The 15,132-nt window shown below is 50.8% G+C and overlaps 2 protein-coding genes across 2 annotated transcripts; both read left to right on the top strand.

Annotated features, from left to right (window-relative positions):
- Positions 1 to 13,873: 13,873 nt before the first annotated feature.
- LOC123766059 (uncharacterized) lies at positions 13,874 to 14,287 on the top strand. Its single transcript, XM_045754902.2, has one exon. It carries the CDS (start codon positions 13,874 to 13,876, stop codon positions 14,285 to 14,287), a length of 414 nt encoding a protein of 137 aa, XP_045610858.2.
- A 1-nt stretch (position 14,288) lies between these two features.
- On the top strand, positions 14,289 to 14,891 carry LOC123766060 (keratin-associated protein 12-1-like). Its single transcript, XM_045754903.2, has one exon. It carries the CDS (start codon positions 14,289 to 14,291, stop codon positions 14,889 to 14,891), a length of 603 nt encoding a protein of 200 aa, XP_045610859.2.
- Positions 14,892 to 15,132: the final 241 nt, after the last annotated feature.

Genomic DNA, 15,132 nt, shown 5'->3' with positions numbered 1-15,132 from the left:
AACTCACACAGTATTTCCCATTCCTTAACCGTTTCTTTCACCTGTGCCTTTGCATCTTCGTTGCGCTCTCTCTCTCTCTCTCTCTCTCTCTCTCTCTCTCTCTCTCTCTCTCTCTCTCTCTCTCTCTCTCTCTCTCTCTCTCTCTCTCTCTCTCTCTCTCCAACTCCCTTATCTCTCTTTCTCTCTCTCTCCAACTCCCTAATCTCTCTCTCTCTCCAACTCCCTAATCTCTCTCTCTCTCCAACTCCCTAATCTCTCTCTCTCTCCAACTCCCTAATCTCTCTCTCCAACTCCCTAATCTCTCTCCCTCTCTGTCTCCTCCTCCCTAATCTTTCTCCCTGTCTCCCCTCCCTAGTCTCTCTCCCCTCCCTCCCTCTCCCCTCCCTAATCTCTCTCCCCTCCCTAATCTCTCTCCCCTCCCTAATCTCTCTTAGACCAGAGGGGGGAGGAGTGTGGGGCAGGCGGAGGGGGGGGGGGAGTGTGGGGCAGGCGGAGGGGGGGAGTGTGGGGCAGGCGGAGGGGGGGAGTGTGGGGCAGGCGGAGGGGGGGGGGGAGTGTGGGGCAGGCGGAGGGGGGGGGGGAGTGTGGGGCAGGCGGAAGGGGGAGTGTGGGGCAGGCGGAGGGGGGACCCGGACCCCATCATCCTTGACAACCATCCGATCCAATATGCGGAGGTACGCAGAATACTGGGACTTATGATAAATAGAACAGGGATACAAATTCATGTAAGGGACCGACTAAACAAAGCCAAAGCAGCATTAGGAAAACTGAGAAGATTCCGAAGCCTCAGTACTAACATTCAGATCCACCTATACAAGGCTCTAGTTCGGCCGCATCTAGAGTATCCCCCAGTACCACTACACACCATAAGGAAAACTAACATGCAGAAACTGCAAGCAGTACAAAATAAGGCGCTAAGGAGAGAGCATGTGTTTGAATTCTAACAAAACACAATATACATCCATAAAAGTCCGAAGAACCTTGCCGGAAGAACACTTGGAGCCCGCGGGCTTAAGAAGGCAAGCTTGGCTTACATATGACACATACAGTGCCAGCAACGCCTGCTGTGGTAACTCAAGCAACAGGTCTATACACCCCTTGGTAACTTACATCTGACTTCCGTTTTAAACACCGAAGCCAAATTCGCACTTGGGAACTTGTAATACAAAATATATATTTTTTGTAAATAGGCGTAAAACATGTTTGAGTATTGCTCCAAAGACATTATCGTGTATTTGACCTCGACCTGGCTGCTCGTAGAAGTACTTAACTACCTATATTACCGGTTGAGCCTGGATTCCCTGGGCAAGTCCAGGGCTGGGCATGTCAAGTCCCGCGTGGAGGCTGGCCGCTGGGGGGCCAGCAGTGACCTGTGGACCTGGCTGGCGTCCTTGCCAGTGGTCGGGAGCCGGGTCCCAGACCACCTGAAGGTGCCCGTGGACGGCGCCTGGACCTGGGTGCCCATCGTTGGCTCCCTCCTGCGCCTGCGCCACTTCAGGAGTGTGGTCACCAGCATGGACACTACTGGTTACTATTGCCGGGTGGTCGATAGTGTCTTGATAGTCTTGGGACTACTGCTGGAGAAGTTCCTAGTCAACCGGTATGGCGGCGCCTTAGTCCATAACCTGAAGTGCCTGCTCCCAGGGCAGCAGCAGAAGCCAGTCTGCAGCTTCACTACGTCTCTCAACTACTTGCTGTCGGTTCGCATAAGGAACGAGGCCCCAAGGACCGGTTGGACCGGTGCTCGCTTCTACTGCGCCTCCGTCTGCCTTGTCCTGCCATTCATGCTGGGGTGGGCTGTGTGGAGGCTGATGCACAGGTGCAAGCCCGCTACCGTCCACCACCCAAGACCCCAAACCCTGGTCGCCTCCAGGCTGGTCCTGGTTGTTAACTCCTGCCTGTACTGGTTGGGTCACGTCCTGGGGACGTCCCAGGCTGGCCAGGGCACGCAATACCGCTACGTCAGGGCGCCTAGCCCCGGCCCCGTCCTGCGCCTGTCCAAGAGCATTGTCTCCACCTTTGAGACTGTTCTTGACTATTACGTGATGGTCGCTGGTGCGTTGATACTCTTGGGTCTTCTGACGGTGGTCTTCCTCCTCGACCCCAAGTGGACGAGGCCGCTGGAGGAGCCGCCTACCGTCCTCTCCTGGCCCTGGTTCACCTCCTTCCTGTCGGTCTCTGCGAGGGACGAGGCCCCAAGGACCGTCTGGACCCGTGATCACTTCTGCTGTGCCTTCGTCTGCCTTGTTCTGGCGCTCATGCTGAGGTGGGTCTTGGGTAGGTTGGTGCACAAGTGCGACCCCGCTGCCCCCTCCCGCCGGGGGCCTCCCTCCCCACCATGTGTCGCGTGTCCCCGCAGGGGCCCATCCTCCCACAGGGCCCAAGACCCACCCAGGGCCCCGTCACTCAGCAAGAACCCAAAGCCAGCAGAGCAGTTCTCTCCTTTGGGGGAATTGTCCGAGCCCAACCCGGGGTGTGCCGTGAGACACAGTGCACAACCTGCACGTGCACCCTCGCCAGTGTGCACGGCCGCCCGGGACCTTCAGCCCTCACTGAACGTGTCCGCAGGTAATTCTCAACATTACTTCTATTATCCAGAGACGCTGAAGGAGAGCCCCTGGTGGGAGAGGCCTCCCAGACCCACAACAGCCTGCAGGAACACACAAGGTGTCCGCGTCCCAGCTCCTGCTTCAAGGTCCACGCTGGAACACCTCCCATCATGGCGGCGGGCCCCTTGAACCCGCCCGGAACGTTCCTTGTTTGGGGAACGACCACACTTCCCAGAACACCGAGACGACGCTGAACGTGGCCGCCTCCCAGGAGTCAGATCCCGGGAACGTGGCCGCCTCCCAGGAGTCGGATCCCGGGAACGTGGACGCCTCCCAGGAGTCAGATCCCGGGAACGTGGCCGCCTCCCAGGAGTCAGATCCCGAGAACGTGGCCGCCTCCCAGGAGTCAGATCCCGGGAACGTGGCCGCCTCCCAGGAGTCAGATCCCGGGAACGTGGCCGCCTCCCAGGAGTCAGATCCCGGGAACGTGGCCGCCTCCCAGGAGTCAGATCCCGGGAACGTGGACGCCTCCCAGGAGTCAGATCCCGGGAACGTGGACGCCTCCCAGGAGTCAGATCCCGGGAACGTGAACGCCTCCCAGGAGTCAGATCCCGGGAACGTGGACGCCTCCCAGGAGTCAGATCCCGGGAACGTGGACGCCTCCCAGGAGTCAGATCCCGGGAACGTGGACACCTCCCAGGAGTCAGATCCCGGGAACGTGGACACCTCCCAGGAGTCAGATCCCGGGAACGTGGACACCTCCCAGGAGTCAGATCCCGGGAACGTGGACACCTCCCAGGAGTCAGATCCCGGGAACGTGGACACCTCCCAGGAGTCAGATCCCGGGAACGTGGACACCTCCCAGGATACTGATCCCGGGAACGTGGACACCTCCCAGGATACTGATCCCGGGAACGTGGACACCTCCCAGGATACTGATCCCGGGAACGTGGACACCTCCCAGGATACTGATCCCGGGAACGTGGACACCTCCCAGGATGCTGATCCCGGGAACGTGGACACCTCCCAGGATGCTGATCCCGGGAACGTGGACACCTCCCAGGATGCTGATCCCGGGAACGTGGACACCTCCCAGGATGCTGATCCCGGGAACGTGGACACCTCCCAGGATGCTGATCCCGGGAACGTGGACACCTCCCAGGATGCTGATCCCGGGAACGTGGACACCTCCCAGGATGCTGATCCCGGGAACGTGGACACCTCCCAGGAGGCTGATCCAGGGAACGTGGACACCTCCCAGGAGGCTGATCCAGGGAACGTGGACACCTCCCAGGAGGCTGATCCAGGGAACGTGGACACCTCCCAGGAGGCTGATCCAGGGAACGTGGACACCTCCCAGGAGGCTGATCCAGGGAACGTGGACACCTCCCTGGGGGCTGATCCAGGGAACGTGGACACCTCCCAGGAGGCTGATCCAGGGAACGTGGACACCTTCCAGGGGGCTGATCCAGGGAACGTGGACACCTCCCAGGGGGCAGATCCAGGGAACGTGGACACCTCCCAGGAGGCTGATCCCGGGAACGTGGACACCTCCCAGGAGGCTGATCCAGGGAACGTGGACACCTCCCAGGAGGCTGATCCAGGGAACGTGGACACCTCTCAGGAGGCAGAGTATCCCGGGAACGTGGAAGCCTTCCAAGAGGTGAAGTATCCTAGGACCGTAGTCTCATCCCAGGAGCCAAAGTCCACATTGAACGTAAGTTCCGATCGAGAGATGGAGCTGAAGCTCAACCTGGAGATGTTGCCTTTTGTGGTGGTGTCGTTAGACGTACGTCGACCGAACGACAGCCGGGATTTGGAACTTTTGATCAATATGCGTCGTGTTGATGACGCGCTCGCTGAATTATCGGTCGAGATTACCCTCCGTATCGATGACGCAACTCCTGACGCAAACGTTGACGCACTGACCAATCTGGTGAAAGATAAACTAAAGCTATACAAGTACTTAACACTCTCTCGCAGCCACAGTGAGAGACACAATGAGAACTGGCCCATAGAAGACGTCGCCCTCTGGTTTACTGATGCGCTGACAGCCTTGGTGCGCTCCGTCCCCACCACACCCTAGGGTCAAGGGTCACCCCGCCACCTGTGAGACCGACCGACTAGTCACCTCGCCAGGTCCGGGGAGATGCTACTCACCGGACTTTCTTTTTTTTTTGGGGGGGGGGGAGGGAATTATCAAAGGAAAGCGCCAAGTTATTACGACTATATAGCAATTGGAAGGGGGTCAGGATAAGGATGTGGGATGGGACGAGGAAAAAGGAATGGTGCCCAACCACTTGGACAGTCGAGGACTGAACGCCGACCTGCATGAAGCGAGACCGTCGCTCTACCGTCCAGCTTAAGTGGTTGGGGTTGGGGGGTTGTTAGAGAGTAAACATTCTGGAGTCATCGTCCATCCTCAGCCTTGTGGACAGTCTGGCGACACCTGCAGTGACACGGGACGAGTCTGGCGACACCTGCAGTGACACGGGACGAGTCTGGCGACACCTGCAGTGACGCGGGGCGAGTCTGAGCCACACCTGCAGTGACACAGGGCGAGTCTGGCGACACCTGCAGTGACACGGGGCGAGTCTGGCGACACCTGCAGTGACACGGGGCGAGTCTGGCGACACCTGCAGTGACACGGGGCGAGTCTGGTGACACCTGCAGTGACACGGGGCGAGTCTGGCGACACCTGCAGTGACACAGGGCGAGTCTGGCGACACCTGCAGTGACACAGGGCGAGTCTGGCGACACCTGCAGTGACACAGGGCGAGTCTGGCGACACCTGCAGTGACACAGGGCGAGTTTGGCGACACCTGCAGTGACACGGGGCGAGTCTGGCGACACCTGCAGTGACACAGGGCGAGTTTGGCGACACCTGCAGTGACACGGGGCGAGTCTGGCGACACCTGCAGTGACACGGGGCGAGTCTGGCGACACCTGCAGTGACACGGGGCGAGTCTGAGCCACACCTGCAGTGACACGGGACGAGTCTGAGCCACACCTGCAGTGACACGGGACGAGTCTGAGCCACACCTGCAGTGACACAGGACGAGTCTGAGCCACACCTGCAGTGACACGGGACGAGTCTGAGCCACACCTGCAGTGACACGGGACGAGTCTGAGCCACACCTGCAGTGACACGGGACGAGTCAGGTACTTAAGAGCTCTCCTATACTAGCAGTGATCCCTACGGATCCCACCTGTTACATTACTAAAGTTATTTACACCAAGTCTTTCACACCCTGCCGTCTTTCACCTGGGAGCCGGTCGGTCGAGCGGACAGCACGCTGTACTTGTGATCCTGTGGTCCCGGGTTCGATCCCGGGCGCCGGCGAGAAACAATGGGCAGAGTTTCTTTCACCCTATGCCCCTGTTACCTAGCAGTAAAATAGGTACCTGGGTGTTAGTCAGCTGTCACGGGCTGCTTCCTGGGGGTGGAGGCCTGGTCGAGGACCGGGCCGCGGGGACACTAAAAAAAAAAAAAGCCCCGAAATCATCTCAAGATAACCTCAAGATAACCCTCCTGAGTGCTTTCACATATACACAAATGTGAGTTTTTACCCTGTGTTATGTCTGTGAGAAAACATTATTTCCATTACTAACTAGAGTCATAGGTGCTCTGCCTTCAGCAGTTACTTGAGTACGATGCCGGTTACTCCAGCTTGGCCATTGAGCTTGTGCCGAAGTCCAGGATGTTGTAACACGAACTGTGGAAATCTAGGAATTGTGAGCCCATCCCACGTTATGTTTAATTTCAGTCATTTTGTCGCAGAAGTGTAATTTGTTCTTCGCTGAACAGATGCTGTGGCTTTGTTACATTTCCCCCTCCCCCTCCCATTTAGATATGTTCGTTGTCCCCTCTTTTTGTTATTCTGTAGGGCACAGAACAGTTCGCAGTAACGGAGTGTGAAGAACAAAAAGGTCTACAATCTACACTTTTAGAAATTGGTAACGTGACGACATTTGAGTCTGTCGTCACCCATTATCAAGTTGAAACCTTGTCACTTTTTTCGTTTGTAATGGTTGAGTTTAGTGTTTGTGTGGCACTTTGTAGGTTATGCTTGTTAGCCAGCTTGCAGGAGCGTGGGTTTTGTCTAGTCTTGTTTATATATTGCATGTGCGTGCGTGCGTGCGTGCTCGCCTGTTGCTGCTGCAAGATCGAGTTTATACTCTTGGGCCCCAGTCTTTCTAGCCGCCACTTGTCTAATGTATTAACTCCTGTCCTGTTTCCCTATCACATCTACTTTTACAATTATGAATGCATTTATCTACTACAACCTGCTCAATTAGTTCATTCTTTTCTCCCGCTACTCTTAGGCTGTAATAAAATATTCTCAATGTCTTATCTGTTTCTCAGGTTTCCATTCATGTCTTCTTGTTCTTTCTGTAGTTATTGTGATCATTTCTTCTTTTTCCACTCGATCCCATTAAGTATTTTAGATATCTCTATCATGTCTCCTCTTTTTTTCCCCTCTATTCTAGCGACGTCAGGTTTAGCTCTTTGTCTTTTTCCCCCCTACATCCCCCCCCCCCCCCTCCCCTTGGTGTTTTGGGATGTGCTTCGTTGCAAATTCGAGCTTCATTCTTATTTTTAGATGAGGACTCCACCATGGGTTAGCATACCTTAAAATTGGAATTCCGTAGAGGCGTAGGCTGTGTATATAGAAATCTAAATGCCTTTTTTTAAGGTTCCTGAATGATCAGACTTTAGCCAGTGTAGAATATGCGTCTGGTGTTACCGTATATATATGTGCCTCTGGCGCTAGGGTCCACTCCCAGGTCTTTTTCTAGAGTCATTGGAAGGAGGTTAGTCCTCTCCACTGGGTACTTTACTTTTGGTCACCTGTTCGCATTTGTATTAACTTACACTTGCTGTTTTTTTTTTAAATCCAGAAGCTATTTCCCGACTTGGTGCCTTCTTTGATAATTACTTACTTACTTGTCCAGGTTATCTTGGAGACATTTACAGTCATCTGTCTCAATTCATCTAAATAATTTTGCATCATCTACATACGTAGACACACAGGACTCAACTACATCGGCCATTTCAACTACATCGGTAGATCGGTCATTTACACGAGAAATAATAAAGTTCCCAAACACAGATCCTTTGTGGTTATTACCCTATGTCAGTCCGACTTCTCTCCTCTCGCTGTAACACTCTTGACTCCTGTCTGTTAGGTATTCCTTTATCCTTGTCAATGCGCTTCCATGTACCATGTACTCTAGTCTGCTTCTCAAATTTATATTGTAATTTTTTTTGTGGTACTGTGTCTAAGTGTTTTTGGCACTCCAGAAAGGTTTGTTAGATATGATTTCAACTTCTTTAAATCCATTTTAATTGTTTATATGCCTGGTTCTCTCTAAGTGTGTAGTCTTATCCTTATTTATTAGTGCTTTGTAGGGGATACTTGACGGTTATGCTGAGGTGTAAATAAGTGCCTCCTCTCTATATATATCCTTTCTTGTGTATTGGTACTAGTTTTGCCTTCATTCTGCTGCTGAGCAATTCTCCCTTTGCAATTGAATTATTAGATACCATTTTAAAGGTATAGTGAGGGCATGTACCCGACTCATCATCCTTGATGATACATTGTCTGGTGCCGTAGCTTCAGTTTCATCTTGTAAGACTAGTTGTCTCATTACTCTGCTGCTGTCTCAATATTTGTCAGTCTCATGTAAGGTTAGCTATTCTTCTAGAGTACCTTACATGAACAGCTTACACTGGGAGCAGTTTTTGTTCAGTAGTGAATACTCTTTGGAAACTTGCATTTAGATCCTGGCAAATTTCCTTTTTCATCTCTTGTATGCTCACCTCTCCTTTACTGTAATCTTGTCACTTGGTCATTCACTGTCATTTCCTTCATATATGAGTATGTAGTATTTGATATTTTTTATTTTTACTTTGGAAGCGATGTAGTTTTTGTCGCTTTCCCATACAAAATGTATTTGATCCTAACCCTACTGCATCTATTTCGGCTTTCTTATGTTCTTTGACTTCTGTATTACTTCCTCTCTCTCCTACTTTTCGTTTCAGTTTCTTGACATTGTCTACTGAGCCACGAGTTGTTATAATCTCAACTTACTGTAGATCTCCCTTGCTCTTGTTACGACACTCTCCAGACTCTCTGCATCACGGTGTGATTTTCTCCATGATTTCCTGGACCGTTTTACCTCTAAGTTCTTCTTTCCATTGCTCGTTTTCCAGACAGTCTTACCCTGATGTACAAACCCCATTTCTATAGTCTACTTTCCCTAACCCCAAGTCTTAAGGTCATTGTCTTAAGTTGGATATAATCAAACGCCAGAACTCGATGATCACAGGCTTCTTGGAGTATGTCATGCTCCAAGTTCTCCATGTCTTCCTCATTCTGGGGGAAGACCAGGTCCAGTAGGCCTCGAGTATCTCCTCCCCTCGCTCTTGAGTCATACTTTACATGTGTTAAGTTTATGTCCATAACTTCCAGTTATTTTTGCCCAACACGTTTATTCCCCACCATTGGGATTTCTTGATTCCTAATCAATCTTTCCGGGATTAAGATTCCCCATAACTAGTAGTTTATCTCACATTCTGTGTGTCGCTGTTGCTCTCTCTAGTTCATCTGTGCTTGCTTTGTTGTTGTCATTGTATTCTTTTTGGGGCCTTTGTTGTTTGCTGGTGCAGTGACTGGCACTTCCCATCATTTATTTTATGTTTTCCTAAATATAGCATTTCCTTGTGAGGTTAGAGATGTGACAAATTCTCCACTAAGGTGTGTGTAATGTATATTTTTCATTAAATCAGTTCAGATTTCATGAGAGTCTGCAACCCGTTCTCGCACTTGCTTATAGTCAATATCTTGCTTATGAATAAGTGCATATGTGACATACTAATTTATTGTGAATATTTGAGTTTACCTTGAAAAGCTGAATAAAAAACCACAACCTAACCTTCTTAGTATGTTAAGATATTACAATTTGTACTGAACCTATACCTATATTGATATTACAGTTTTATAAATATAATAAAACAAAACTAAAATATTTAAATAAATTGTAAAGTAACTCAGGATATTGTCATTTTGTATAAAATCTCTATTGTTTAATAAAACTGAGAAAAAAAGTTAGTGCCTTGAAAAAAAATATGGCTTGGAATGTCACATATATACTTATTTATATGCGAAATAATGACTAAACAATAAGTCATATATGTGCTGTCTTGTGCGAGAGCAGGTTGCAACCGAGTCTGAGACTCGTACCAAAAGTAGAGAACTCGAGCAACACTCAACAGGATTACTCTTCATCCTAACAGCTCCTAGAATCCGGGAAACCCTTAAACGAGATAATACTCGCGTCTAATCCCCCCGCCCTTTACACGGGATTATGACGTAACAAGACAACTATCCTTGTTATACCAGTTGCGTTATCGTTTGACGGTCGAACTCCAAGTTTAATCTGGCCTTAAAGTTGGATGAAGGTGATTTCCGTGATTTCGTCATTGAATGCGTTCCTGGTGTTGGCCACCAGTACATGGTACGAGTATTACCTTATGTTTCTTTGGCTCATTTGCGTGTCCAGCTTCCACTTACGTCCTCTGGTCCTAATTTGCTAAAATTTATAAAGGCTGTCCTTGTCTATGAGGGGATATCTAATCCCCTCATTATTGGGAGGGATCTCTTTCTTATCCATCTGTTTCTCCTTTCTCAAGGTTGTGAGAAAGGCGCCTATCCTTATAGCTTCGCCGTCTTAGTTCCTGTACTAATCTTGTTGTAAACTTCTGTGCTTTTTAAATCTTGGTTTTTATGCTTCACAAAGAGTCGACTCCAGCCCGCGCTGCATAATTAAGTACTGGTCTGACAAAGGCTGTGGAGATTGGCTTAATTAAAGAGTTGTGATTTAGACTTCTAAACGGTGTCATGTTTACCAGCTTACTGCAGTATATTGGTGATGTTATCCTGTTCGTGTGTGCCAGTGGTGTTCGTGCTCAACTTGTATCAACTTCGAAATTATTTACTCTATGATTTCTGTGATTGCCTTCCCTCTATGGTATGGATACCTCCGGGTCTGTCTGTCTGTCTGTCTGTCTGTCTGTCTGTCTGTCTGTCTGTCTCTCTCTCTCTCTCTCTCTCTCTCTCTCTCTCTCTCTCTCTCTCTCTCTCTCCCCCCCCCCCCTCCCTCCCCCATCTTCATACCCTTACATTTGTTGGGATTGAATTCCAACATCCATTTGTTTGCCCATTCTTAGAGTTTGTCAAGGCCCTATCTTGAGGTTATCGAGATGATTTCTGGGCTTAGAGTCCCCACGGCCCGGTCCTCAACCAGGCCTCCTTTTTGTTACACCCCCTCCCAGGAAGCAGCCCGTAGCAGCTATCTTAACTCTCAGGTACCTATTTACTGTTAGGTAACAAGGGCATTAGGGTGAAAGAAACATTTTACCCATTTGTCTCCGCCTCCACCAGTGATCGAACCCGGAACCTCAGGCCTACGAATCCGAAGCGCTGTCCACCCAGCTGTCACGCCTTCCAGTAATCTGCTGTAGGCTGCCTCAGTTTTTACGTTCATTAGCTTTGCATCATCGGCAGAGGAGCTCCCCCTCCCTCGGGTAGATCATTCAGTTACAAACGTCAGTGGTTCTAGGAGCGAGCCTTGGGGGACCCCGCCTGTTATAGTCCTCCAGCTTGATCACGCCACCCGTTGTGTTTTCTCTTGGTTGTCACTGTTTTATATCCTTCACATTACTCCATTATTCCCAGTTATCCCAGTTAGCATTTCACATAAGTGGTGTCAAGTGCTTTTTGACAATATAGGAAAATACAATCTCATCCCTCTTTTTTCTTGTTTTAGTAACCTTGTCATGGAACTAAATCAAGCTTATCAGTTAAAACTTCTGCTAAGTCTACGCTGTACTTTTGTTAAGTTCTCTACAGGCGCTCCATTATTTTTAACTTGATTAATTTCTCCCACACTGTACAAGGAGTGTGCGATGTGGGACGCCCACTGTACCGTGGGCGTCGCTGCGAAAGACCAGGTTCTGTGGTAGCACAACACAGCACCAATTGTTAACTTGAGCGTCACGAGGGCTCACAAACACCTCTCCTACTACGGGCTCACCATAGCCCGTGTTACTTGGAACTTTTTGTTCCAGGTAGCGAATTTTTAACACCAACCACCTCTCCTACGACGTCCCCGAGCACTCTGCCTTACATGCCACACTCGGATCCATCACTACGGAGTTTCATATGTACGACCATATACTTCACTCCTCCGTCGTAAACTTGCCTAATGGCTATGATTACCCGGTGCACGCGTATGCAAATTAGTCTATCAGTTATCACACCTTTTACTAATTCCTCTCGTTTCTCTGCCAGTGCTTGGCGTGCACGTGTGGTGTGTGACTCACGTAATTATCAGTCACACCTCCTTCTTCCCCCTTCCTTCTTCACCGGGGTGGTTTGGCTTTTATAAATTGAATTGGTGTAGTTTAATCAGTGACTGTTGTGCTGGAGCGCTTTCGCCTCCCCCCTCCTTCCCTGTCCCCCTGTCACTGTTGTTCACCTCGGGTAGAACAACGGGCTGTTTTGGGCTTTTATTTACACTGTTTAGCTGATTACAATGTTTAGTTTATTTCTTATCCATTTGTTGATCATGTGTGGCATTCACTGTACCCGGCGGTCATCACTGTCCCGTATCAGGCGTGTCCCCCAACAGGTACAGTGACTACAGTGAGGTCCAGCCCATTATGTCCTGCCAACGACCCTTGTGGTGCCTCTTGGGTTATAAATGACCTGTTCTCGACGTACAAATTCCTCGTAGCATCTGGCCTTCATAGTTGTGCGGCTGGAGGTGGCTTCCACAACTTCCTCCAGTACATCCACCTTCTTGACCATCCATACCAGTATTTCCTTATATTTCTTTGCACTCATTTGCCGGTTCCAGCTTCCATGTACGTCCTTGGCCTCTACGTTCTCTCAATTTAAATTGAGATATTTCCTTTGCATTTCATAAAGCAATGCACGTTTGCCAGAAGACATCGCTCGATGCGAGGTGAACTTTACCTTTAAAGGTTGTCTATAATAAAATAAATGCGTTCGATATATGTTAGTTTATTCATCTTCTCTGGCAATTTGAGGTAGATTGTGGGTTTAGGCAGATGTTGAGGTAGAATATTTAACGGCAGGTTCACAGTGTTCGGGATGTTGCGAGTACTGTTGAGTACTGTCACTGTTGCCGGCGCTTGCAACGGCAACACTGTCATACATGTCACTGTTGCCGGCGCTTGCAACGGCAACACTGTCATACATGTCACTGTTGCCGGCGCTTGCAACGGCAACACTGTCATACATGTCACTGTTGCCGGCGCTTGCAACGGCAACACTGTCATACATGTCACTGTTGCCGGCGCTTGCAACGGCAACACTGTCATACATGTCACTGTTGCCGGCGCTTGCAACGGCAACACTGTCATACATGTCACTGTTGCCGGCGCTTGCAACGGCAACACTGCCATACATGTCACTGTTACCGTTGCTTGCAACGGCAGCTAGGAACACTGCCATACATGTCACTGTTACCGTTGCCTGCAACGGCAGCTAGGAACACTGCCATATATGTCACTGTTGCCGGCGCTTGCAACGGCAACACTGCCATACATGTCACTGTTACCGTCGCTTGCAACGGCAACACTGCCATACATGTCCCTGTTACCGTCGCTTGCAACGGCAACACTGCCATACATGTCACTGTTACCGTCGCTTGCAACGGCAACACTGCCATACATGTCACTGTTACCGTTGCTGGCAACGGCAACACTGCCATACATGTCACTGTTACCGTTGCTTGCAACGGCAGCTAGGAACACTGCCATATACATCAGATCTTGCAAACTGGCGGCGGAGGATGACTTAGGGTTTAGACCATAGAACATACAACTTGAGACTCTGCAAGAGATAGTTTAATGGCTTTTAACTTTAGAATTCGGTGTTGCCTTCAGTGTGTGTGTGTCATTACTGCTCATTAACGCCCCAGGTGTGGACAGGTAAAGCTGGATTACAGGTATCGCCTGATCCATGTTAAATTGTACGTTGGTCACTTACAGCTGTGCTTTTTGACGTACTTAAAAATGCATGTATGTACACTTGCAAAGTTAATGTTGTCGAGATTGCAAAACAATATTGACATTTATTAAAGTTATAAATAAATATTAATACAAATATTTTTTTGCGATATTTAATGCAATAAGGCTTATCCATTTATTGGGTTGCCACTTCCTTCCCATCAAGAACTATAATAGCATCGACCCGGGTCATGCTGTCATGCCGACCCCGTGTCATGCTGTCATGCCGACCCCGTGTCATGCTGTCATGCCGACCCCGTGTCATGCTGACCCCGTGTCATGCTGTCATGCCGACCCCGTGTCATGCTGTCATGCCGACCCCGTGTCATGCTGTCATGCCGACCCCGTGCCATGCTGTCATGCCGACCCCGTGCCATGCTGTCATGCCGACCCTGTGTCATGCTGTCATGCTGACCCTGTGTCATGCTGTCATGCTGACCCCGTGTCATGCTGTCATGCTGACCCCGTGTCATGCTGTCATGCCGACCCCGTGTCATGCTGTCATGCCGACCCCGTGTCATGCTGTCATGCCGACCCCGTGTCATGCTGTCATGCCGACCCCGTGTCATGCTGTCATGCCGACCCCGTGTCATGCTGTCATGCCGACCCCGTGTCATGCTGTCATGCCGACCCGTGACATGCTGTCATGCCGACCCGTGACATGCTGTCATGCCGACCCCGTGACATGCTGTCATGCCGACCCCGTGTCATGCTGTCATGCCGACCCCGTGTCATGCTGTCATGCCGACCCCGTGTCATGCTGTCATGCCGACCCCGTGTCATGCTGTCATGCCGACCCCGTGTCATGCTGTCATGCCGACCCCGTGTCATGCTGTCATGCCGACCCCGTGTCATGCTGTCATGCCGACCCCGTGTCATGCTGTCATGCCGACCCCGTGTCATGCTGTCATGCCGACCCCGTGTCATGCTGTCATGCCGACCCCGTGTCATGCTGTCATGCCGACCCCGTGTCATGCCGACCCCGTGTCATGCTGTCATGCCGACCCCGTGTCATGCTGTCATGCCGACCCGTGACATGCTGTCATGCCGACCCTGTGTCATGCTGTCATGCCGACCCCGTGTCATGCCGACCCCGTGTCATGCTGTCATGCCGACCCGTGACATGCTGTCATGCCGACCCCGTGTCATGCTGTCATGCCGACCCCGTGTCATGCTGTCATGCCGACCCCGTGTCATGCTGTCATGCCGACCCCGTGTCATGCTGTCATGCCGACCCGTGACATGCTGTCATGCCGACCCCGTGTCATGCTGTCATGCCGACCCGTGACATGCTGTCATGCCGACCCGTGACATGCTGTCATTCCTTGTTGAGGATATTGGTCGTGCCAGAGACCGTGGTCATAACGACCCTACAGTTGTGTGTGTATGGGGGTCGTCCGTACACGCGCACGCGTCAAGGCTCGTGCACGCGCGCGCAAGCATCAAGGCTCGTGCACGCGCGCACACCTGACTCCCGGGTCA

The sequence above is a fragment of the Procambarus clarkii genome, chromosome 9, assembly GCF_040958095.1.
Source record: "Procambarus clarkii isolate CNS0578487 chromosome 9, FALCON_Pclarkii_2.0, whole genome shotgun sequence".
Lineage (NCBI taxonomy): Eukaryota > Metazoa > Arthropoda > Malacostraca > Decapoda > Cambaridae > Procambarus > Procambarus clarkii.
This window is presented reverse-complemented; position numbering and strand designations above follow the sequence as displayed.

What these genes read in the sequence shown, in the direction of transcription:
- LOC123766059 (XM_045754902.2), top strand. Translation starts at nt 13,874, where the DNA reads ATGCCGACCCCGTGTCATGCTGTCATGCCGACCCCGTGTCATGCTGAC.
- LOC123766060 (XM_045754903.2), top strand. Translation starts at nt 14,289, where the DNA reads ATGCTGTCATGCCGACCCGTGACATGCTGTCATGCCGACCCCGTGACA.